This window comes from Chanos chanos, chromosome 1 (assembly GCF_902362185.1).
Source record: "Chanos chanos chromosome 1, fChaCha1.1, whole genome shotgun sequence".
NCBI classification, from domain to species: Eukaryota; Metazoa; Chordata; class Actinopteri; order Gonorynchiformes; family Chanidae; genus Chanos; species Chanos chanos.
In genome coordinates, this window is record NC_044495.1 from 28,611,130 (window position 1) to 28,634,709 (window position 23,580).

General features: G+C 42.0%; 1 protein-coding gene across 1 annotated transcript in view; it reads left to right on the top strand.

Moving 5' to 3' along the window:
* exoc4 (exocyst complex component 4) overlaps positions 1-23,580 on the top strand; it is a 93,074-nt gene that overhangs the window by 10,802 nt on the left and 58,692 nt on the right. The window contains exons 6-9 of the mRNA XM_030776730.1: positions 583-809; positions 3,872-4,046; positions 13,604-13,749; positions 14,354-14,442. Of these exons, the coding sequence (XP_030632590.1) occupies positions 583-809; positions 3,872-4,046; positions 13,604-13,749; positions 14,354-14,442 (637 nt within the window). The remainder of the gene's footprint in view (positions 1-582; positions 810-3,871; positions 4,047-13,603; positions 13,750-14,353; positions 14,443-23,580) is intronic.

Genomic DNA, 23,580 nt, shown 5'->3' on the forward strand with positions numbered 1-23,580 from the left:
TGTGCCATTCGCCTTTTTTCCTGGTTTTGTAAAAAGCAGCCAATTAGTAACAGTCGCAATACTCAAAGTGTGATTGGATGGCGTTTCTGAAGCATTTTTACGTCGTTGGAGAGCTCTCCCTTTTGTCACCACTGTTTTGTCTAATGGCCTTTGAGTAGCTTGTTTGTTGCTGGTAATTGTAGTAATTATAGCACAAACTACAGGCGGGGGGAAAAAAAGCAGTGCAAATCCATTAACTTGCCATAAATGTTAACTCCCTTAAACATTCTGAATAGACTAAGGAAATTAGACTAGACATCAGTCAAAAAATTAAAGCATGTGCTCCTCATTTGAATCAGTGTTATTGTTCAGATCCTAAAGAAGTGTGTAGCTATAGTCGGAAGGAGGAAGAGAAACACTAAAAAGATCAGTAAAAGGAAAGAGGGTTGTTTCTATCAGTAGAAGGAAAGAGGGTTGTTCACATATACACTTATGCCTTCTGACTTCAGTGTGAGAGATCTAATGGTTATGCCCACATTACATGTATGACCTTTGCCCTCCTCCCTATGTTCTGTGCTGTGTGATGTTGCAGTGCGAGAGCAGCAGGAGGGAAGGGAGGACCTGGATGTGGACCCCGAGGAAAACAGTGCTGAGTTCATGGGCATCCTCATCAAAAGCTTGGCCAAGCTGAAGAAGATTCCGGAGACAATCAAAGCCATAATGGAGCGCCTGGAGCCTGAGCTCAAGCAGATTCTCAAGAGATCCACCACCCAGATCGCTGACCATGCTTACCAAAGAGGAGAGAACCTGACCCAGGATAACCAGCCCAGGTGAGACAGGATAGACAGCAGTGTTTGGCAGAAAGAAGAGCTCTGTGTATTTTTTTCTAATCACTTCTGTTCACCAAAAAAAAAACATCCAATGGCACTCACAGATTTCTCAGTAGTATAGGTCCCACCACAAATGCACAACAGATAATACTGCAATAATCTTTTACTGTGTCATTGAGCAGTTATATACAGTTCAGGTAAATAATAGACAAAGAAACTGATCACAGGATGAATAAATATGAATATCAAGTGTAGGTTCTACAGTCAAGCTGTACTGTTTTTTTTACAGCTTTTTTTAAAACGTGAAAGACAGTACACAAGACGTATCCATCACATGGACCAGCAATATTTCTCCTTCTTGAATATTCCTGCTGGATAATTTTGAAATCTGTTAGGAGCCACTTAGTTAAATCGAACCATCTTCTTGGAAAGAGGGTCCCGAGCCTGGCTAAAGGATGAGGATTGTGACAGGAAAGGCACCTGGTGTAAAACTAAAAGAAGTCCAACAAGTCCAGCTCACTCAGGTGTACCTGAAAAACGGCTGTTGAATTGAATGTTATATGTACCTTTGTTGGGAGACAAACATGCTCATGTGCTTTAAAACACACACACACATTTGACACGATCCTGTTAAGAGCCTACCAAATCTTGAGCACCGTATATTGTTTTATTTTTTTTTTCCAAAGCAAACAACTGAGAAATGTTTTAAAGTGATGGAGAAAACTGTCTTTAGTAGAAGATTAGAACTAAGCCTTTATTAGTATGGCGATGCTGATGTCATAATCACTTAAGTTCTCCTGTTTTAACTGAATGGTTGTCTGAAGCCTGTTCTGTGGATGGGGTAATGTACGTTTAGTTGTATTACCCACCCTCCAATTACATTTTGTGGGATCAATGCCTGCTTTCTCCACATTGTATTCATAACTCCCTCATTTAGAGAGAGAGGTCTAATCCATAAAGCCGGGAGCCCAGCCTGTGTTTTCTTAAGCATCAAGTATGGAGAGGAAAACCAAAGAGTTGAGAAGAAAGGAGAGATAATGACAGCACTTAAGAGAGCACTTAGATGGTGCAAAAGATGAACACTCTATCTCTTACTCACTCGCTCTCTCGTCCTTTTTTCCCCTCATCTCTTTGGGTTTTATGCACTTGTTGGTGTCATATGAAGTGCTCATTGCAGTGTGACTGAGTATGTGTAAACTCTCAGGATTTGCCTTCGATCAAGCTGTTTTTTAAATGGCGCTCAGGCTCAGTGAGCAATTTAAGTCAGACAGCAAGTGCTAGCAACCCTGTGTGTGTGTGCATGTGTGTGTGCATGTGTGTGCGCGTGTGTGTGCGTGTGTGTGTGCGGGTGTGTGCGTGTGTGTGTGTGTGTGTGTGTGTGCGCGCAGATGGATGTACAAGACACTGAATACAAATAGACCAATATACGACCTGCAGCCTGTAGTTGCTTGATCAGCTGTCCCGGTTTGTTCCAGTGCAAAGGTAGACCCTGGGTCCAGTCAGAGGCATCTCACCGGCGCTGCTCTCCTGATCAGTCTGATGCGACCCCAACGGATGAGGCCACTGCGTGACTCATTCCATATCATGGCATGTCTGAATCGACTTGTGTATTTTTGTTTTATTTAAGTTCTGTGTGTGTGTGTGTGTGTGTGTGTGTGTGTGTTTGTGTCAGCTGATGGGAGTTGAGGAAGGGGCCTGTTGCTATGGAAACCCCAGTAGAAATGGGAAGGCATCCGTGCATAATGATTAGAGAAGACTGTGGCCAGTAGGTTGTGGAAGGGTGGTGATGCTGTTCAGTAATTCGAGACCTGCACCTGTTTGCTATTCTTCTATGTTTGATCCCATTAAGCGAGGGTGCAGTTATCCAGTTACCAGAAATGTATTACCATAAATTAGGCAAACTCTTTCTGTATTTGTGACTATGTTCATTTAAACTGAGAGGTGTATTAAACAGGTAAGCAAACTTGATTGCTTAGCAACAGGCAGCAGTGAAAACTTGACTTTAATAATAAGTAAAAGCAAGTGATGAATAAGAGAGATTTGACAGTTTTTTCAGTAATTTCCTTTGTATATATAGCTATCTCAGAATTTCTTATTACCAGTTAGTCATTTGTCATTAGTTGCTGTCATTTAACTGTGTGTGACTGTGTATGTGTATTGTGCTTGTTTCGTGCAGACTGAGGGTATGCGTGTAAATCTCATTTCATCTGATTTTTTTGTTAATGAGACTTCAGTGAGTTGAATTAGGGATTGTATTCCCAGCTATCTTAAATTAGACATGCAGTAGCTCCTGCTGAAGTCATTTACGTGAGAAGCCCTATTTCAACAGCATTTACCGCACTTACACGCTGACACCTCTTCACCGCCTTTTACTTCTCAGTCTTGCCAATACATCCCTTTACCCAGCAGGACTTGGACTTGTATTCTGGAATAAATTAAGTCTAAAAAGTGTCCCACAGTCCCCCAGAAAACAACACCCTGACAGCTGTGAGTCTTCCTAGCGGACCAGGAGATTTTGACAGATGCTGCTAATTGTTGTTAGCGAGCAGCTGGCTGGGCTCGGTAGGGAAGTCTTGTCTGCACCCCACTGTTCTGTGTTCATTAGAAACAAGTGAGGGGCCTTTTCCACTCCTCTGAGTGTTGGATGGTTTCTCCAAAGCTCAGAGATGGTCTGGTGCAGTGTAGAGTGTCATTTTTTTTGTCTGACAGGAGAGAAGAGGGGGGACATGAGATATGGTCCCTTAATGAAGAAAAATTTTTAGAGAAAAATTATAAAAGGTTTCAAAACACGAGAGACGAGTGATCTGTCATGGACAAAAATCTGTTATGACTGGAAAAGATTTTTGAAATTGTTTTACCTATTGCTGAGTGATATGTGGTGTAGTCAAGCAGTTTTGACTCAGCTTGCCCTCTCCCACCCACTCACACTCTCTCTCTCTCTCTCTCTCTCTCTCTCTCTCTCTCTCTTTCTCTCCACCACACACACACACACACACGCACACGCACACACACACACACACTCTTTGTCCGTTTCTCTGTCTCTCTATGTTCTCCCCCTGCAGGCTGCTGTTGGAACTGCTGGAGTTATTGTTTGATAAGTTCAACGCCGTGGCGGCAGCCCACAGTGTGGTGTTGACACACCTGAAGCGGATCATGACGTTACCCAACGGCGCTCAGGAAGACATCAAACTCTACGAGCAGGCAGATGTCTCTGCCAAGATACAAACAGTACTGCAGGTCAGTATGTGAACACACACACACACACGCAGACACACACACACTCACATTTATGGAATCACAGTGCATAACAAGCTGCGATCCAGATCCATGAGACGCATGTTTTTTCCTCTGTCTCTGTCTGTCTGTCTCGACCAAATCAGTGACCATTATTTGAAAAGTTTGAAGCAAAAAATGAATAGGAGGATGTTTAAACATTTAAGGGCCTTGACAAAAAGTTATTCTCTGAAGAAAATTTCTAGAATGACCAAAACAGCTACTTTTCTGACAGACATGCAAATCTATCTAATGTTGGAGTTAGACAATGACAGTGGACATTTAGTGTGGTTCAGTCAAGAGGGAACTATGTCTTTGCGCTTAAAAAGGAAACAGGTGGTATGTTTAAGATGTTAAACTTTTGCAAATGCAGCCTCATTAGCAGTCCCTGTTGGCTTGTTTAGTTGGAGTGTGTTAACTGGTGAACGCGCATACTCGAAGTATGTGTGTTCAGTTCCTGAGTGAGTGACGGACAGGAGACTTCAACAGCTGTTCGGCGACCTTTGGGGGGGGGGGGGGGGGGGTATGTGTATGTGTGTGTGTGTGTGTGTCTGTGTGTCTGTGTCTGTTGGTGGAAACAGAGCATGTACAGGTAATCACTGTAGCACAGGAATGGTCCATTTATTCCTATTGTTTCTCTCTTGCAGTGTTTGTTGAGGATGCATCTGACATCTCTTTATTGCAGATTTCAAAGGACACAAATATCTCTTGTGTAAACAGACAGTGCTGTCATAGTAATGTCTGTGCAGTTCATTAGTGTACTAGTATAGAGTGCACAGGTACAGGTAGAATAGCTATAGCTCCTAAATATTCTTCATGTGTAGCTCTTAATGAAAGCTCAAGATGGTTAAGAGATGCAAGATTATACATTCATATCTCTCTGTTACCATGATTTTCCTGTTTTTCTTCATTTCTATCATCTGTGTTGTCTGTATGTTCATGACTTTGGTTTGATATGTTTCTCTTTCACGCTTTCTCTCTCTCTCTCTCTCTCTCTCTCTCTCGCTCCATCTCTGTCTCTGTCTGTCTGTCTCGACCGCTCACATTCTTGAGTCCCACATGGCTGCCTCTTCACATAACAGAGAGGACTGGGCAGTAAGAGAAGAGAGAGAGAGAGAGAGAGGAGAAAAGAGACATGTAGACAGAGATGGACTAGGTTGGCAGGCCAGCCTGGGAATGAGTAAATGGGTTTGTCATCACTCCATCAGATTATATGAAGAGTCAGACAGTGACCTTATGCTTTTCCTTTCTTTGTTCTTCTTCCCTCTTGTTTTTTTTTTCTTTTTCGTTCCTTTTGAGACGTGGAAGTAGAGTGAAGCACTGCTGTGCCAACTGTATCTAAGGTCATGTGAGCTTTCAGTAGACATTAAACTCACAGACATGGGCTTCAGAGAGAGAGAGGGAGTTAGGTTTTTACAGATGCAGATGCTTAATGCACAAGTGAAATATATGAATGTGTGGTATTGAATGCAGGCACTGCACTCTGTCTAATGATATTGATGTTGCTTTTGCAGGATTTGAAAATAACACCCTTCAGCCTGCCCTATGCAGGTCAGCTCTGGCAGTGGTCGCTAACTCTGCCAGCCTTACTAGCTTCCTTGGCAGGTGCCCAAAATGAGCTTTAAGTAGATTTTCTTGGTTCTTTGTAGCATTTCTTATTATAAAAATGTTTCATAAAATGGATAGATTGAGTAGCAGCATTGTATGAACATTTATGTATATTTTGAGCTTTTTTTTTTTTTTAATTTAGGACTGGGGAATATTAAAATCGCTAAGCACAGAGGCTGGATTGCCGAAGCGCTAACTCCACACATTAAGGGTTTTCATTAGCGTGACTGATCTCAGTAGCACCAGACGGGTAAAAGTTAGCCATCTAAGAGCTTGAAATGTGATGCCCACTCTGCTTATGCCCTGTTGACATGAGATGAGTGCTGAGAGTTGAGGAGACTTGTGCTCACAGAGAGCAGTGTATGAGTGGAACCGTATGCACAATCTTGATTGTATGGAAGGAGTAAATTAAATACTGGTTCAATTAAAATAATGATTCAATACTGATTTTTCTTGGTGTAGCTCAAGCACACTCATGTATTTTCAACATGTATGTTATCCACAGTGTCATATTTGCTCTTTTGTATTAAGTTTTTTGGGTTTTTTTTTTTTTTTTAATTTTTAACAGCACAGTACTACTCTGATTATGTTCTGATTATGTGTGTTGCTACAAACAATGGAAAATCACACGGACGTCTGGACTGGTGTTGAAATCCTCAGTATTAGGTCACACACTGATTTGTTAGAAAGAGATGGACAGAGAGAGTAAAGGATGAATGAGTAGGGCAAGGCAGAGAGACAGTGTTGAAAAAATCAGAGTAAAGAGTTGAATATAGAAGCAGAGGTAAATGTAGAGTAAGGGTTTTGTATGTTTAGAGTCAGAGAAGAAGAGAGGGAGGAAGTCCAGGGTAGAGAAATGTGGAGAGGTAGGCCATCTGGCAGAGCAAAAGAAAAAGTAGGTTAAGACAGTTGGAAAAGATGTGAAAAAGAGAGAGAATGTGTGGAGGAAAAGTTTCCGTTTGCTTGTGCTGAAATGGATCAAATTTAGTCACATACTGTTGTATCTAAGCTCTGCTATCTTGGCCCCCATTACCAAAATACAGAGCAGTGTAGTCTGTCCATTAGATTGTTCATTAGGAAAACATCCCTGTCCTTATTAGATCACGTCTGTCGTTCCTCCCAGTTTACTGCTGTATCAGTGTCAGCATCACACGTGTCTGAACCCAAATCCGGCTTCCTCCAAAAAAAAAAACAGCAACAAAACACCAAAAAAAAAAGAAAGAAAAACCCTTTGAGGGGAGTGTGAGGGACAAAGCTAGCAGTACACTACATGCTGTCTTAGTCAGCCATGGGCAGCTCTGTTAGGTTAGGTGATGGTTATGGATATGCTCCTCTCTGGAAGGTGAAGTAGAAGAGAGAATTATTTATTGTTTTATTGTGCTGCCTTCTCCTCCTCCTGACAAACACTCCCACGTACACATATACACGGGTTAAATGTTCAAGCTCCATTAATATGAGTGTTGTCATTGCTGTCATGACTGGAGACAATGTTTTATCAGGCCAAAGCAGAGCAGGGAAAGAAGAGTTCTTTTATGGGACCTTGTCAGTGTTCTTTACCATGTTCAAATGGCTTTTGACATGCTGTGTACTTAATGCTCTTCAGTCACTTCACGTGCTACTGTTGATGTGTCTGAGACTACGGAGGTAGTCTTAGATATATGTGTGTGTCTGCGTGTGTGTTTATCTCTGTGTGTCTGTGTCTTTGTGTCTGTGTGTGCACGTGTGTGTGTGTGTGTGTGTGTCTGTGCGTAAACATTCTTGAGATGTTTGCTTATGTGACTAGGTGAGATGTGTGTCTGCATGTGCATGTATGTTAATTTAAGAAATATGTGTGTTAATTGTGTCAGTCTGTGTGTGTTTTAGCTGTGTGTGTGTGTGTGTGTGTGAGATGCGTTCATGGTTTACTCAGTCGAGGGACCCAGTGTGTGAAGTGGTCTCCTTTTTGCCCTTGACTTTCTCTCGTGGGGGTAATGAAGACAGGCTCAGGAGCTCAGTGCAGAGCGATGGCTTTACTTACTGTGTCTCAGGTGCAGCTCCACTCCTGATTTCTCACAGGTGAGAATTAACTTTGGCTTCGTCTCAGCTGTCTGAGACCTTCTGATTTCTCACAGGCGCTGATCACTTCTCTTTTATTTTAGGTGTAGATGAGTGCTCGCTGTCCCTCTCTCTCTGTTCTCTCTCCCTCTCCCTCTCTCTCTCTCACATATATATATATGTCGGGAGAGAGAGAAATGAGAGAGAGAGAAATGTGTCTGATCTTCAGACCATGCTGACCATTAACAGGGTATGTGGTAAGTCTGGGAAGATCAGTCAGGTTGTGACTGTATCAGGAAGCGTGGGTGACTAGTTATCCACGGGTTGAGAGCCCAGGTTTCACATACATTCATATGCATTATGTGGAGCAGTATTGATTGGCAGGCAGAAGGTGTAAGGAGGTAGTCATTATCCGTTTTAAACACTGTCTAATGAGATTTTCTTTATAAACATCCAGCCTCTTTATAAAGCATCAGAATAGAACTCCATGCTCCCCATGTCCACTGCAGTCCTCAATGGAGAGATGAGAGCAGTCGTTAAGGAGAAAAGAAACGATGTTTGTCTAAAACTCTGGTTATCTTCCTGCTGTAAAGGCAGGCACTGTGAGGCCAGAGCGGAGGGCGAAGAAAAGGATTTGGGCCGTTTTAAATAAATTGATGTGATAAGTTGGCTGGACTTGTATTGGTTTTTAAGGGCACGCTGCACAGGTATAAAGAACTACAGCAGTGAGGAGATATTTGTTTGTTGGCTGTTTTCCAAGAGCAGCTGGCCCTTGATGTACAGGCTGATTTCTGCCACTCTGTTGTTGTTTTTGAAGATCACACTTGAGGATTTATTAACAACCACTGTATTTGTGCATTCTCTGTGCGTGTGTGTGCGTGTGTGTGCGTGTGTGTGCGTGTGTGTGCGTGTGTGTGCGTGTGTGTGCGTGTGCGTGCGTGCGTGTGCGTGCGTGTGCGTGCGTGTGCGTGCGTGTGTGCGCGTGTGTGCGTGTGTGTCTTTAATGGTCTGGTCAGTATGCTGCAGACTTGAATTCTAATATTCTTTTCTAATGAGACACAACATGCTGCAAACTCCCCATCCTCTTTTAAACCTTTTGGTGTCAGAGATGTTCCCTGGTAGTCATGACAGTTATGTGTGTTTTTCTCTGAGACATGACCAGTGGTTGACTGTATTTGATAAAGGTTCATTACTGGATACTATTAAAAACAGGAGAGTGCTGTTGTGTAATGGAAGAAGATAAGACTAAAACCTTGATCGTTTGATATTTTACTCAGAATGACTAGGATTTACGCTGATTATTACACAATCATCCATGCAATAAGTTTGAATGTCAATTTCTCATTGAAATTCTCAAATTGAATTGAACATTCTGATTTACATGAGAAAATATTAAAGCAGTGAAAAAAATATTTATTATAGAGGTGATTTCATTTTAAATAAAACAGAAATGAATGAAACAGACAAAAAATATCTGCCCTTCTGTTTTCATGTATGGAGACATATAACGCGCACACACACACGCACACACACACGCACGTGCAGTGCTGCTTAATTCTCAAAGCGTCAGCTGTCACGGTAGCTTCCCACCTGTGGTCGAAGTGAAGTCTTTTCATGTTCCGTGTAGCCGTCCTTTCATGTTCCAAAGCAAAACTTCATTTCTAGGGTTGTTTCCCATGTCTCTGTGGTAGCGTACTGTCTCACCTCCCAATATTTGATTAGATGAGCCCTGTCCTCCAAAGGAGGTGAGATGATGGTCTTAATATCTCTCAGTCCTTTGAATGAAGGAGAAATGCCCTTGGTATGACCTTCACTCAACTTCCATTCCCTGTCACTAATAAAGGCTGAGTGGAAGCCCATGGTATGGACAGATATTCAAATATGAATCTCTTTAAATATTCAAGCCTGCATCCGATGGTTCTGGCAGAGTGAAAATAAAGCATAATGAACTGCCAGAATGCAGTCAGGAGACAATAATCTGTTTTAATTAAATGTGTCTCGCAGACGTTTCTTGTTGGTGCTTTAACGATTTAATCAACGTGTCACATCATGTGTCTGCCTGATGTGTCATATTTACATATCAGCGAAGCGTTACGTTCTGAGAATACGCCACTATCGATAGCATCTCATTTTTACCCTTTATTATCTCTTCTGTTAAATTTGAATAGGAGCAACAAAAAGATATGGTCGTTTCAGCTCTACCCCAGCCTTCACTGAGGATTGCACTTCAGTACATTGCAAATAATAAAAAGAAAATCCTCTGTGCCCAAAATTTGAATTTATTCCAAAGAGCTGTGAGTTGCCTGATGCATTTAAGGCGATGTAAGTTTTCTTTTGTACGGTATATGTGTGAAAAGTTCTCTCACTTCTCTCAGTCTTTGATATTTCTGCAGATTTATCTGTGAAGACTGGCAGCATCTTTTGCTCTCTTTCTTCTTTACATATCTCCTGCTCTTTTTCTTTTAACAGTTCTCTCTTTATGTATGTGTTCTTTCTCTTTCTATGGCTGAGACACGGCCGTGTGTAAGTCCAAAATGCCTGTGCAACTGGATGCCAGTGCTTAAAAAGTTGTAACTTTTTTGATGTATTGAAAAGTTGATGTGAAGAAAGTACATGTGGAAAAAAAAAGAAAGGAAGAACATTTTGCTTGACTTGGTCAGGACTGATCGAAGATGCCGCATCACAGGCACAAAGCGATATGAGGTTTTCATGCATGAATATTTACTGTGAAGAACAGAGCATTCTTCAGAGGGGTGAGGAAATAGCCCTCCACAATCCAATATAAGAAGGCAGGGAAGACGGAGGTGATGTTTATGCCTTTAATTTCTTAATGCACTCTGTTCTCATCTTTCATCAGAGCTGTGGTGCTCACCTGCATCTCCTTCAAGTGACTGCACTTTTCTTTAATTATCCTGATTTTACTGCTAATAGACTGTACAAGGCCTGTTTTAGTCCTCTTCATTCAATTAAGCACATCTCTCAAAGACAAGGACCTAGGCTTTTACCTTGCATTTTCTGATGAAGTGTTGTCTATCCCAACCTATGCCGTGAGTTACGGCTTCGACGCTAAAAGATGCCAGTCGGAGAGCCGTTGTAAAGAAGACTTAGTGAGAAAGATCGCCAGCCATACGCATTCAGAGAAATGCACTGCCCGTGAACTTTCTCAGTTTGTTATCTGGTGTGAAAAGCCATTTACTGTTTCTCACCTACTTTGTTTCTCTGACCTCCTCCTCGTTTGCACTTGCTGATCTTTCTTGGAAGCGGTCATGAATATTGATTTTTCTCTTGGCATTAAAACAACCTTGTCTTTAGGCTTCCAATAACTGGTCTAGTGAAATGGATGGCAAAGAGAGATGGACGTTTTTAAGGGGTGTCCATCATTTGTCAGTGCTAGCAGAAGACTTTTACAAACACACCGTACCGTTTTTTTTTTTCCTTTGCATGTATGGGGTTGTTTTTCTCTCTTTTTTTTTCCCCAGTCATTGAAGTTTTACCCATTGATGAATTGCAGTTGATGGACTGTTTAGATCAATAGCGAGTTAACGACAGGCTATGTTTTGTTAAAAGTCACCAGCACACCTCAAACAAACATGACCACACTCATCTGTCTACCTCATGATGTATATTATCAAACACACCAAGTGTCTGTGTAGAACAGGACAAACATTCATTTGCTTTTGCTCACGTTCAGTGCAGTACCAGTCAAGTTATGGTTGTTGTTTGTTACCGTCTTACTGGCTTAATTGGAGATAAGGATGCATTTTTAGCCCTTCGTCGGTGACACGTCCTTTAAACAGTAAGGGCTCTACTGTTAGGGCCTGAGAGCTCAGCTGAAGAGTTGTCATTAGACTTTACTGACAATAAAAAACAAAAAACAAAAAAAAAAACAGTAACACCGTTGTTCCCCCTTGGTGGTTGTTGCCTTAATGCATACTCAGATCTCACAGCACCACTACCTCCTGGGTCTTTGCAGCTGTGGGTATCCTCACTTCGCTGGTCATTACATGGAACCCCCGTGGAAGAAAGGTGATTTTAACGAGGTCCATGAGAGCTGGGTTAAAGGTGATTCTAATTAGCCACCGTGCATGCAGAACCAAAGGTGGTCTCAATCAACTTTTAATGTTGTTGAACATAAAGTTTGCTGTGCTGGGACTGGTTACTGCTTCTGCTTCCTTATCTCCTTCTCTGTACACCAGAAAGGAACCGTAATGGGAAGTGTTACTTGCAGCTTGTTGTTAATATACTACAGTGTCAAATTTCAGTACATTCATGCATTGTAAATGACAGGTTATGGCTGTGGATGACATCTGTGGTGACACACTTTTGACACTGTTGTATCAACCTTAAGAAGGTGATAGTTTGAGTCGGTATGAGAGGATGTCCAGAGACTCCATGACAATGTGGACACAGGAATTCTTACTTAGAGAAAAATTAGCCCATTTAATATGGAGGCTGTAGTTTCAAAACTCAACTTTAAAGAAAAGTAAACTTCAACAAAATGTTCTTTTATAGGTCTTATCCACTCAAATAAAGTGTTTGGGGATAGATTTTTAGCAATTGTTTGCCTGTTGGTTTGTTCATTTTTGCATACAAAAACCATCTTAATATCACTGTAATTCACAATATTGTTTTTTTTTTCTCCACTCTTGTCAAAGTTGCACTAATGTTTCTGCTCTTTCATCAGCCTCCTGTGCACTTCTCATACTCTCTCTTTCTTTCTGTCTCCCTCTCTCTCTCTCCCTCTCTCCCTTCTCCCTATTGTCCTCATGGTTAATTGCCTCAAAAGTCGCTCTCCTCTAATGCAATTTAAGCAGGTCAGAGCCCCTTCATCAGGGCAATGCTGGCGTTTTAATTAAGTTGGGGGGGGTTACACACTCGACTCTCCCCATCAGATGATCAGATAGTCATTAGTAATTAATACACTGACAGTATTATGGCTGGTTGCTCTGCGGTGGGGGCTTTCAGAGTGGGACTGCCTGCCAGTGGAGGGATGGTGAGGGATGGAGTGCACCTCTCTTGAACTGATAGACCGGGTTTAATTACACCATTAAAACTCCTATCTATTTCCATCTGTCCAGCCATTACTTCTCCAAACCCATTTTGGGCTGTTTTGTACAGGTTTGAAATAGCGACCCTTAAATCGTCCCTAGTAAATTACAGGGCGATTAGAAATTGAGGGGCTAATTTGTTGAAAACTAAAACCTCCCTTCCCCCCTTCATCAAAAAGCCCTCAACAGCAGTGGTCATAGTTCAATGGGATATTTTGGAGGGTTTTTGCAGTTTTAATTAAGGTTAATGGGACTGCCACTGGATTTGGCACAGACTGGTCAGAGGGATGAGCGCTAGACAGACGTGAGAACAGATTTGTTCGATGTGAGTGATCCGGGTCGCAGGAATACATCAACATTACAGACTCGGCCTGGACCCATTGGTAACAGGATTTATGGCACAAGACTAATGAAAGCACATCTGCTGTTACTCTGTAAGCGTCTCAACTGTCAGGGTGAGGTGTCATCCTACCTATTGGGGTTACTGTTGCTTTATTGATACCGACCGGCTTATGAAACTGTGCCGTCTGTGTTTATTGTCTGTCGCTCGGAGTGGACAAACTTTTTCGAAAGTGGCTTTTAAAGAGTGGGCAAAGCCAGGTCTCTGTGCACGTAGAGGAATGATCACAAATGACAAAGTATCCAAACACTGGGGATCCAGAACACAGTAAATCCAGTCAGACACTCCAGTGATTATTTGGATATGATGATAATTATTCATGCTATTGAGATCAGACTTTGTACTTGACTTTTCAAGTGTGTGTGTGTGTGTGTGTGTGTGTGTTTGTGGTTTGTAGTGATTTGTACTGGGATTGTGTTTGCCTGTCTCAGGTGCTCCTGATGGACTACCTGGATGTGAAAAACACGCGCAGTGCTGCAGAACCGTCCGTCCAGCTCTCCTACACCAGCGCTGGCAGTGATTTTGGAGCCTTCTTTGCCAAGAAGAAACCTCAGCGGCCAAAACAGTCCCTGTTCAAGTAAGGAACATCTCACCCTCCTCAAAGACTATCAGCCTTACACTCCAAACTGCACTGCATAGCTATCTGTTTGCGTAAAGTTAATCTCTGTCTGTTCGGTATTCTGACAAAAAATATTGAACTGTACAGCGTGGGAAATTCTCTAAAGTGATTTTCTTGCCCCTCTTAACTCTTACCTCTGATATTGATTAAAACGTTGTGTCACTTTTATTTGACTTCTGAAGACTTTTTTTTTTTTTTCTCAAAAGGAAAGAGGCTAGTTCTGCTTTGGGCAAGCGTAGAATTTCTTTACATTACAGCACTTTTATTTTATGACCGGCTCAGGCTCATTAACACTTGAGCCGCACGTACTGAATCCTGCTGGTGTGAGTTTAGGTTTGAAAGCAGATTTATTGAAACATGCCACTCTTAACATGTAAATTTGGATATCCCTACGCTTAAATTTGATAGTTATAGTTTTGGCACAACCTCTTCTAAAATTGCGTCCAGCGTAATTCCCTAGAACAGAGTCCTGTGTAGTGCTGTATGTGGTGCAGACAGGACCGTGATGAGAGCCTGTTAGAGTGCGCTAAACTCTCACTGAACTGATCTCCACTGTTTTCAGATTTGAGTCCTCCTCCCACGCCATCAGCATGAGTGCATACCTGCGTGAACAGCGCAGAGAACTTTACAGCAAAAGCGGCGAATTGCAAGGTGAGTGAGGGAGAGGGGAGGGCAGAGAAGGGATGAAAGGAGGAGAAGCATAGGAGAAGAGTGGGAGTGGGGAGGCTGGTGGTGCAGTGGGAATATTCAGAGCGGGAGCGTGATGGAGCAGAAGCCTTGTAAACTTACTGAAGTAGAAAGACATCATCCACCATGGTCCTACTGCTTTCCTCTCTTTTCTCGTTTCTTCTCTCCATATGGTGCAGTAGACACAAACACACACACACACACACACACACATTGTTTGGCGCTAAGACTTGTACCCCAGAGAATAGGGTCTGGGCTGTTCTTTTTTTCTTTTCTCCAGTTCTCTCTCTCTCTCTAACTCTCCGGCAGAATGACCTTGCAGTTTCAATCAACAGGCTTGTCAGCAGTGTTTGTCGTTACTTTCTTTTTTTTTTTTCACATGCAGTTCCTCTAAGACATAGCCTGTGTGAAATGATGGGTGAGAGAGAGAGGTGAGGAGAGGGACAGAGAGATGTGTAAAAAGGGAGAATGACGTGAGTGAGAAAGGTGAAGGAGACATATTTCTTATGCCATTCATCAAAAAATGGACTTTTCATGAAACAAACTATAATGAAGTAAGTTTCTTGAGGTGTAACTGTCCATATATTAGCACTGAACAGTCCAAAAACCTATCCAACTGACTCCAATATGAACCAAACTGTCAGTTTTGTGCCCTATTACATTCCTCTAAGATTATCAAAATTTCAGAGGCGTGTTGTGGTTTTATGGCATAAAATCTCGTTCTGTAGAGGGTATCTTCTCTGTAATGTGGAGCACTCTTCCATGGCGTACAGATAATCTAAAAGCATATTTGGACTCTGGGTGTGATTTCATTTGATGGCCCATGCCAGTCATGGCTGACCTGATGTATACAAATAGAGCAAGTGTAACGCTACGATTCACATTAGATAAGAAAGCAAATCAGACCATTTGTTCTCCTCTCTCTCTCTCGCTCTCTCTCTCTCTCTCTCTCTCTGTCTTTCTCTCTCTCCTCCTGTTTCTTCCCACCAGCATTTCTTGGGTGAAAACGGGAAAAAAATATTTGGATGGTTGAGCGCTTTGCAGAGCTGAAAAGAAGATGAGATTTCCTTCCCTTTCATTTTCCCAGTCACAATGCAAAGCCCCGGCCGTGGTCTGCAGGGTGAATGAAGGAGAAGAGATTGAAGGAATAAAATCATTTAAAAAATATGAAATAAGTCTGCTAGGATGGCAGACAGAGTTGGGAGCAGGCAGGGAAGGCGAAAGTCATTGTTTTCTTAACAGCGGCATAGGAGCCATTTGCAGATTCCTGAAGACAGAAATTAGAAGTACGAAATTACATATTGTGACTGACAGAGAAATGTTTCTTCTGTCCTTTTTTTTTTTTAATTAAGAACAGGAAGTCTTAAGAACCATGGGCGATGGAAAGTCTAATGAGTCGTTCTGGGGAATAGGTCACAAAACATTTAAAGAACATTCGTGCAACACTGTACTTCTGAGCTTTGAATAATGACTCTTTTCTGGCCTACACTAGATAAGCTTCAGAACCTCGATGTCCTTTAATCTTTTGTTCACTCATCGCCATGTAGAAGTTTAGCTCGTGTTGGCTTGTGTCCCTAGTGATGTGCCATTTTTACAAGAATGTAAATGCATATATTATGGTCATGGGCTGTGCAACAGAAACCTCTCTGCTGCGTTAGTCTCCCTTCTTTAGAGCCTGTGATTCATGTTTCTTTGAAATCTTGTGCTTTCATTTGACATAGGCGTACGTTGGTTGTATTTCTGTAAACAAATCCAATCTGAATTTCTCAGCTACTCTTACTCTAGACCAAGACATTGAATGTTAGTGGGAGAGAAACATTCACAGACAAAAACAAGACACCTGTGTAAATCCAGCTGATGTTTACAGGTCAGTTGAAGGTTATTTAAACTAATGTAAACACATCATTCATACTGCTGCACAATAAATTACACTAGATTACAATAATGCACCTGGAGAAAAACAACAGGACTCCTTTAAAGAATGGAGAGTGTTGGCCATTTTTGGCTGTGTGCAAATGATGGTGTTCTCTGTGTTTATGTGTGTGTTTTCAGCGTCCTCAGCCCGCAAACACACGCACACAAATATGCAGTGAGGGTGTCTCTCATTCACGCAGAATGAAACTCACACTCAAACCCCTTGAAGCTTAATTACAAGCCTTTCTACTGAGGCGTCGTTTGCAGCTCAGTCACTCCACAACACCCTCCAAAGACTTCACTTCGTCTCCATACGAAGGCTTGGGTGTCCGCCCGAATCTTTCTCCACTGACCAAAAATGAACGAATCAATCGGCAAATACGCTGTTTGTGTGTACATACATTTTGAATGTCGATTCCTGGGGAGGCCAGCACCAAAGTTGTTGAGGAACCCCATTGTTTTTGCTCGTGTTTTATTATTTAATTTTTTCTTCTTTTTCTTCTTCTGTTTTGTGGCGTAGCTGTTGTCAGGTCAGTCACCAAGGGCTTCTTGGAGGCCAGGTGATCCTTGGCCCCAGAATAGCTGCTTGCAGCCACATTGGTTATTGCTTTTATGATCACTATTACAATACCCACCATGTATTATTATTACTACTGCCAAATCATTTTTGAGAGTAGTATTACTGGGACAGCATAGTAGCCCTTTTTACATGGAATCTTAGTCTGTGGTTTAATATGTGTCACATGTTGACTAGCGACGGACATGCTGGGAACACACACGTATACACATATACACAAGCTTGGTTTCTGTTTTTGACTGTGGTTGGCAAAGATCATTAAACATTTGTGAGATTATCGTAAAGCTGCAGGATTTGGCTTCGCTTTTAAAAAACTGCATCTGTACCATTTAGGCTTCAGCAATCAAGCAATCAAACACACATGCACACGCACAGACACACACACACACACACACGGAGAGAGTGAGAGGCAGAAGGAGTTGATCTTGTATTAGCAGTCAGGTGGATACATGATGGTATTGTTCCCTGATGAGAGGAGACAAAGAGAGACCCTGGACTGTGGCAGTGCCACTGATGTCTGATGTTTTGCCAACATCCGCATTTGTGTAGTGAAGAGGAGAGAAGAAAAGGTGCAAATGGAGAAATGTCTCACCTAAAGCAGAAGAGAGGTGTGTGTGTGAGAGAGAGAGAGAGAGAGATGGAGATCTCTGTGCTGTATGTGTGTATGAGTGTGTGAAGGTGTTTGGACTAGAGTAATGATCATTTAACATTGTGGATGTGGGTCAGTGTGTGTATGTGTGTGTGTCTTAGTGTCTGCAGAAACCCAATGTGCTAACACTATGTCTTGCCATCTCTCACAGACCAGCATATAACTACCCTCACATCACACTCTTGTATTCATACCCACTCAAAACACAGCCAGAGGTGCCGTCAGAAATATCCCTGATTTTGGGCGAACGCAGTATTTTTAATATACCCTTACTCCTCTAATTGTAAATTCTAAAACAGATACATAGTTTTATCTTCTGAAGGGTAACGAGAGTATCAGTTTCAACACTAATCAATACTTGACATTAAGTGACCTTACCATCATGATTTACCATGTATATAATTGGAAACTGAAATGAAAATGAACTTTGTCTGAAGAATGTGTCGATAATTATTTGAAAATTAAACCTGTGGAAAATGTGGGGTACTTGCTTACATATTCAGCATTTGCTCTTGTAATTGATTGTTCCCCCTGTCTATTTCTCATTCTCTCTTTCTGTCTCCCTCGATCAGATTGAGCGAAGATTGGCCCATGTCTCTTGTTGTCTGTGTGAGACGGCATTGGTAGATGTCTTGGTAGGTGGCAGATGTGTGTATGCTGTGGAGAGTGTGGCAGGCAGGTTGTGATGATGAGGCTGAGCCTCAGGGAGCTCCAGTTACGCCAGGACTGTAGAATGACTGTGGTCAGTTAGCACACAGTCAGACTGTCTGTGCTGGACAATGAGAGAAGAGTAGATGAAAAGACTGAGGAGCGGTCAGGAAGAGTCTGAGCGTGTGTCTGAACGTGTGTTTGTATTGGGAAAGTGAGATGTGTGTAAAAGTGTTGGTGGACACAATACCTGTTGTATGTGCTGATTGTGACATTAGTCTAAACTCACTGACACACAGGACAGGTAGAAAGTACTGAGGTACTCTCACATTGAGGACATCTGTGTTTAATGTGTAATGGAGTTAGAGCTAACATACCTGCAGAGCTGCTTTAGGATGGTGTCAAGTGCTGTGTGAAGTGTTTGTTGTTTATCTTGCTTTGCTGTTGGTCTGTGTGTGTGTGTGTGTGTATGTGTGTGTATGTGTGTGCATGTGTGTGTAGATGGACATCATCACTGTGTTAAATGGCCACTGATAGAGAACGCAAGTTCACTAAGATGATCTAATTGCCAGATGACATCCCATAAGTCTCTACCATCAGGACAAAAGTGATCTGAAGATGCTTCTGTGTGTGCGTGTGTGCATGTGTGTGTGTGTGCGTGTGTGTGTGTAAGAGAGAGAGAGTGAATGAGAGGAAGAGAGAGAGAGAAGGTTTGAGTCATTGTATTAATTTAATTTGCGTTGAGCCTGGGCTTGTGTGTACACATGTTTGTACATGTGTGCGCATGCATGTGTGTTTGTGTGTATGTACATAGGTGCGTTTGTCCTTGCAAACATCGTTCTGTAGTTTTTGGGGTATAAGGAACATGTACTCCTCTTTCATTGACACTCTCCAGACAAAAGCTTGCTTTGGTCTGACAGGGAGGCATCCAGTAGATTTCACCATCGTCCAAACATCGACTCTGCTCACAGTCATCAGACCAGTAATTTCCTCTGCTGCGATTTCCACTTTAACAGGAGAACGGAAAAGGCAAAGAGGTGTAATTGAATTACTCGTGTTCGCCAGTGTTGCTGTTTCTCACTTATTTTCTCTTTTTATTCATTCCCAGAGCTCCTCATCCCTCAGTCTAAATTAAATCAAAACAAATAAGAAAACATTTGCACGGGGCTGCCAGGCGTACGGCATGCTCTCCAGAGCCCCACTGGATTGTTTTTCTCTGTTTTTTTTTTCTCCTTTCTCCTTTCTCCTTTCCAGGTGAAATTAAACATTATGTTTTTATCAGGTTGTGTTCAATTTTCCCATCCATTCAGTTATTTTGTGTGTGAGTGTGTGTGTTTGTTTTGGTATGCATCTGCACGGTGTTTGTCATCGAGTCAGATTCTGATTATGAATCCCCACAACAGTGAGAGAGCAGGACCATTCAGTGTGTTCAGTTTTGTGTGTGTGTTTTTTTGTGGTGTGTATTTGAATGTTACATAGAGAAGGACTGTGTAAATTTGAAGTACATTTAAAGTGGCTCCCGTCCATCACTGCTACCTTTGTCTGAACTCATATGAAACCCATAAGCTTTACAGAGAATATTCTAATATTATAAATGATGAAAATATTTGGAAGGTAATGCGTTAAAACAGAACATTCAGCAGCATAAAGGATGCAATGGCATGTTTTTCTTCTATGTTACCTGGGTATAACAAAACAAAAGGACTAGCACACACTCTGTCCTTTGTCCGGTTTGCGATCGGACTCAGACATGCGTTGTGTGTGTGTGTAAGTGTGAGTGTATTTGTTTGGGTGCTTTTAGGTTTCAGTTTCTTTGGCAGTAATTCGATGGAGAGAAGGACAATCATTTCAATAACACTATGGTTGTTGTGCATGTGTATGTGTTTTCATATCTGGGCTCTCACCCTGAAGTAGTTCTCATCTGAGGGCGATGATTGAATTAGTGAAGTGTCAACATGAGATTGCCTCGTGATTGGCTCTATATTTATACTGAATAGATGATAACGTTTATCCCTTGGTCTGTGTCTATGGCTGTGTGTGCAGTAGCCAGTGTAAAGGACTGTTTACCTATTGTTTGGCTGATGGATAAGACATATTCGGTTTGAAAAACTGTTGATAGGCCTGTGTTTCAATGTTTGCTTTTCATTGTGTAAGGGGAAAAGAAAGAAATGGTACAGTTACATACAGTGTTGTTTTGTAGAGACATAATTCTTCCTCTCAGTCTGTGTAGTCTCTCTGTTTGTACAGTGAATATTGATATGACCAAAGAATATGACAGACTGTCAGTTTTTCTGTGCCTTTATGACATGTACACGCTCCTATTTCAATGAAACATGGAATTTAGAGTTTAGAAATTCGTTGCATGACAGTTTTTTTCTGTAAGAATAAACCATGGCTGGAGAGAGGGAGAGAAATGTGGTTTTTCGTGTGTGCATGTGTATTTGCATCTATAGACGTAATCATGTCTCAGCAGTTGAGAGAAATAGTTGACTTTTGTGTGCCATGAGCGATGTGTGAACAAAAGAGAAGATGTCTGTGCTGATGGCTGACGGAGGCCAGACGTCTAATCACGGAGGGAGAGGTGCATGCGTGTGCAGGCCTGTGTGTGTGTGTGTGTGTGTGTGTGTGTGTGTCCCAACCTGTGCTAATTTTAATCAGTGCAGGGCCGTCATCACCACAACAGTCAGAAGATTGTTTACTTTTATTCTGAGTACGGGGTGATTGCTTAACTTAAAAAGGGAGATGTGTGGTGAAGGAAACACACACACACACACACACACACACACGCACACACACACACACACACAGACACACAGAGACATGGGGCCCTTCCTCTTCAACTCTTCAGTCCAAAATCAGAGGATGTTTGGAAAGGTGGGAGTGGCTTACCTTGTACTACATCGCCTTCGTCCAGTCAGAAATGGCTACTTGTCTTTGACCAGAGAGGCCATCAGGAGAATAGGTGTCTGATTGGAGGGAAAGGGCCTTTGCTTTGTTTTCCCCTCGATATCGAGTCAAATGGAGGAGTGTTGATGGAGTGCACTGAGGTAATCATGGGTTTGTGGGGGAGACTTGTTTTAGCTTTGTGTGTGTGTGTGTGTGTGTGTGTGTGTGAGTGTGTGTGTGTGTGTGTAAGTAAGTGTTCTAATTTTAAGGTAGGAGTGTGCTAATCAAGGACCTAACCCCGGTCTGTCAGTTTGTTCTTGGAAATGATGTGTGGGCACAGAGCCTGATTTGGTCACCTTGCCTTGATGCCAAGGCTAAATCAAGAAGGTGAAGGATTCTGCGGTAATTTTTCTCTCGCTTGTTGTATCTCCATAATGTTTAATATTTCAGCCTTGGACGTTGTTGGTTTTGGAGACTTAATGCAGTCCCATAGATGTAAAATGATAGAGAGGAGCTCCAGTATTTTCAACTCGCCTTGTGTTTTTATGTTTTTTTTGCTGTCGGGACAGTTACACAGGACTCAAACAGAGGTACACAAGTCAAACCCTCAGGTGTGGACTTCCTGTCAGGTTTCAAATTTCTAACCATTATGTATATTTTATTGGTTGTGGAGTACACTTGTTAACTGAGAACAATTCAGCCTCTAATTCTGAGGTAAAAAACTACAAGACCCTTGCCTTCCGGTACCCTGCATTTAGACTGTTACTCAGTTTCTAAGCATAGCTATTAATGATTAAACAAGACTGGATCACTGAACAACACAGCAGTTGTTGCTGAGGGTCTAAAAATAGCACTATGCTTTTTGCACAAGTCTCTAATTCATTTTAATGAGCAGTGTTTTATCTCTTAATGTAGCTGAGTAACATAAATGTTAGAAAAATCATATGCTGTCCTAAGGAGAATTGGAATAATCAGGGGTGTTTGGCCACTGAATAATGTTTTTTTGTACTAAGCATCTAAACAGAGCTTTAATACACCAGTTTATTCATGAGTGGAAGTGTGAACTCTCCCGCGGTTCCTTTGTTTCTGTCTCTAAATCTTTTTTTTTTTTTTTTTTAAGTTTTTTACAAGGACAAATCTGAAAGTGACATGGTTGTCAGGCAAGTGACTAAAAACTGCTTTAAATATATTAAACCTCTCAACTTATAGTAGACCCTGGAGGATATTGTGTGTGTGTGTGTGTGTGTGTGTGTCTGTCTGTGTGTGTGCGTGTGTGTGTTTGTCTGTATGTGTCTGTGTCTGTGTGTGTGTGTGTATGTGTGCGATTTCATACCATTGTGGAATTCAGGTGAACGTGTGCTATGAGACACACACACTTAAGAATGTAAGAATGTTGATTTATAATTAATTGATTTGTCTTTATTTATCGCTTAGCCAGCCTGCTGGACATTTGCTCTGGTCTGTCTCTGCTGTCTATTGGCCAGGTCATGAAAACTGTCTCCTCAAATTAATTTTAATAATAGAAATGGCTCATTAGGAGCCAATCAGACTTGAGGACATGGCAGAGGGATTAGAAGAGGGACTGCTGCCGACTCATGAATTATTGAATTGGCCTGATCTTATTTGAGCTGCAGGGTTCATCCAGACAGACCTCTCTGCCTGTGTGTCCCACTTCCACACCCAGACACAAACACAAACACACACACACACACACACACACACAGGACTCCAGACTATTCACACTGTTTCTCACACACACACACACACAACTTGAAGACCATGCAGTATTTGCAAAGTAATTACATTAGTGTGTGACCGCATACACACACATACACACACACACATGCGCACACCTGTGTATGGTGTGCTGGCCTTGTAAAGTTGGCAGTGAGCTCTGGACTGTGTAGCTTATGGCAACAAATTGGCTTTTTTTGTCTTTTTTTTTGGCTCTTTTTGTTCCAGCTCTTCTGATTACCTCTCTACACTGAACCACACTTAATGATCAAGTCCTCTCTACATTAGGAGACCTTGGCTTTGACTGACTGTGTGTGTGTGTGTGTGTGTGTGTGTGTATGTGGGTGTTCAGTAGATTGAAGGTCTTTGGTCTGTAGGGGGTGTGTTTGTTTGTGATGTGGTAATCATGGCTGGCATAGGCACAGTCTTTGTCTATGTTTTGATATGATTATGACAGTGGACCTCAGCAGGGACAAGCATAGTTACAGGAAAGCTTTGATCAGGCCAGAGTTGACCTTTTGGATTACACACGCAGCATCCCAGTAACACTGACACTCATTCTAAATGAGGGATTAGAGCTGGCCCCACAGTGTTTGGTCTGCTATCACTGTGTATATATCCACACACACACCACACACACACTAGCTGAATGTACACATGTTAAACACACACATGCACGCACGTACACACACAC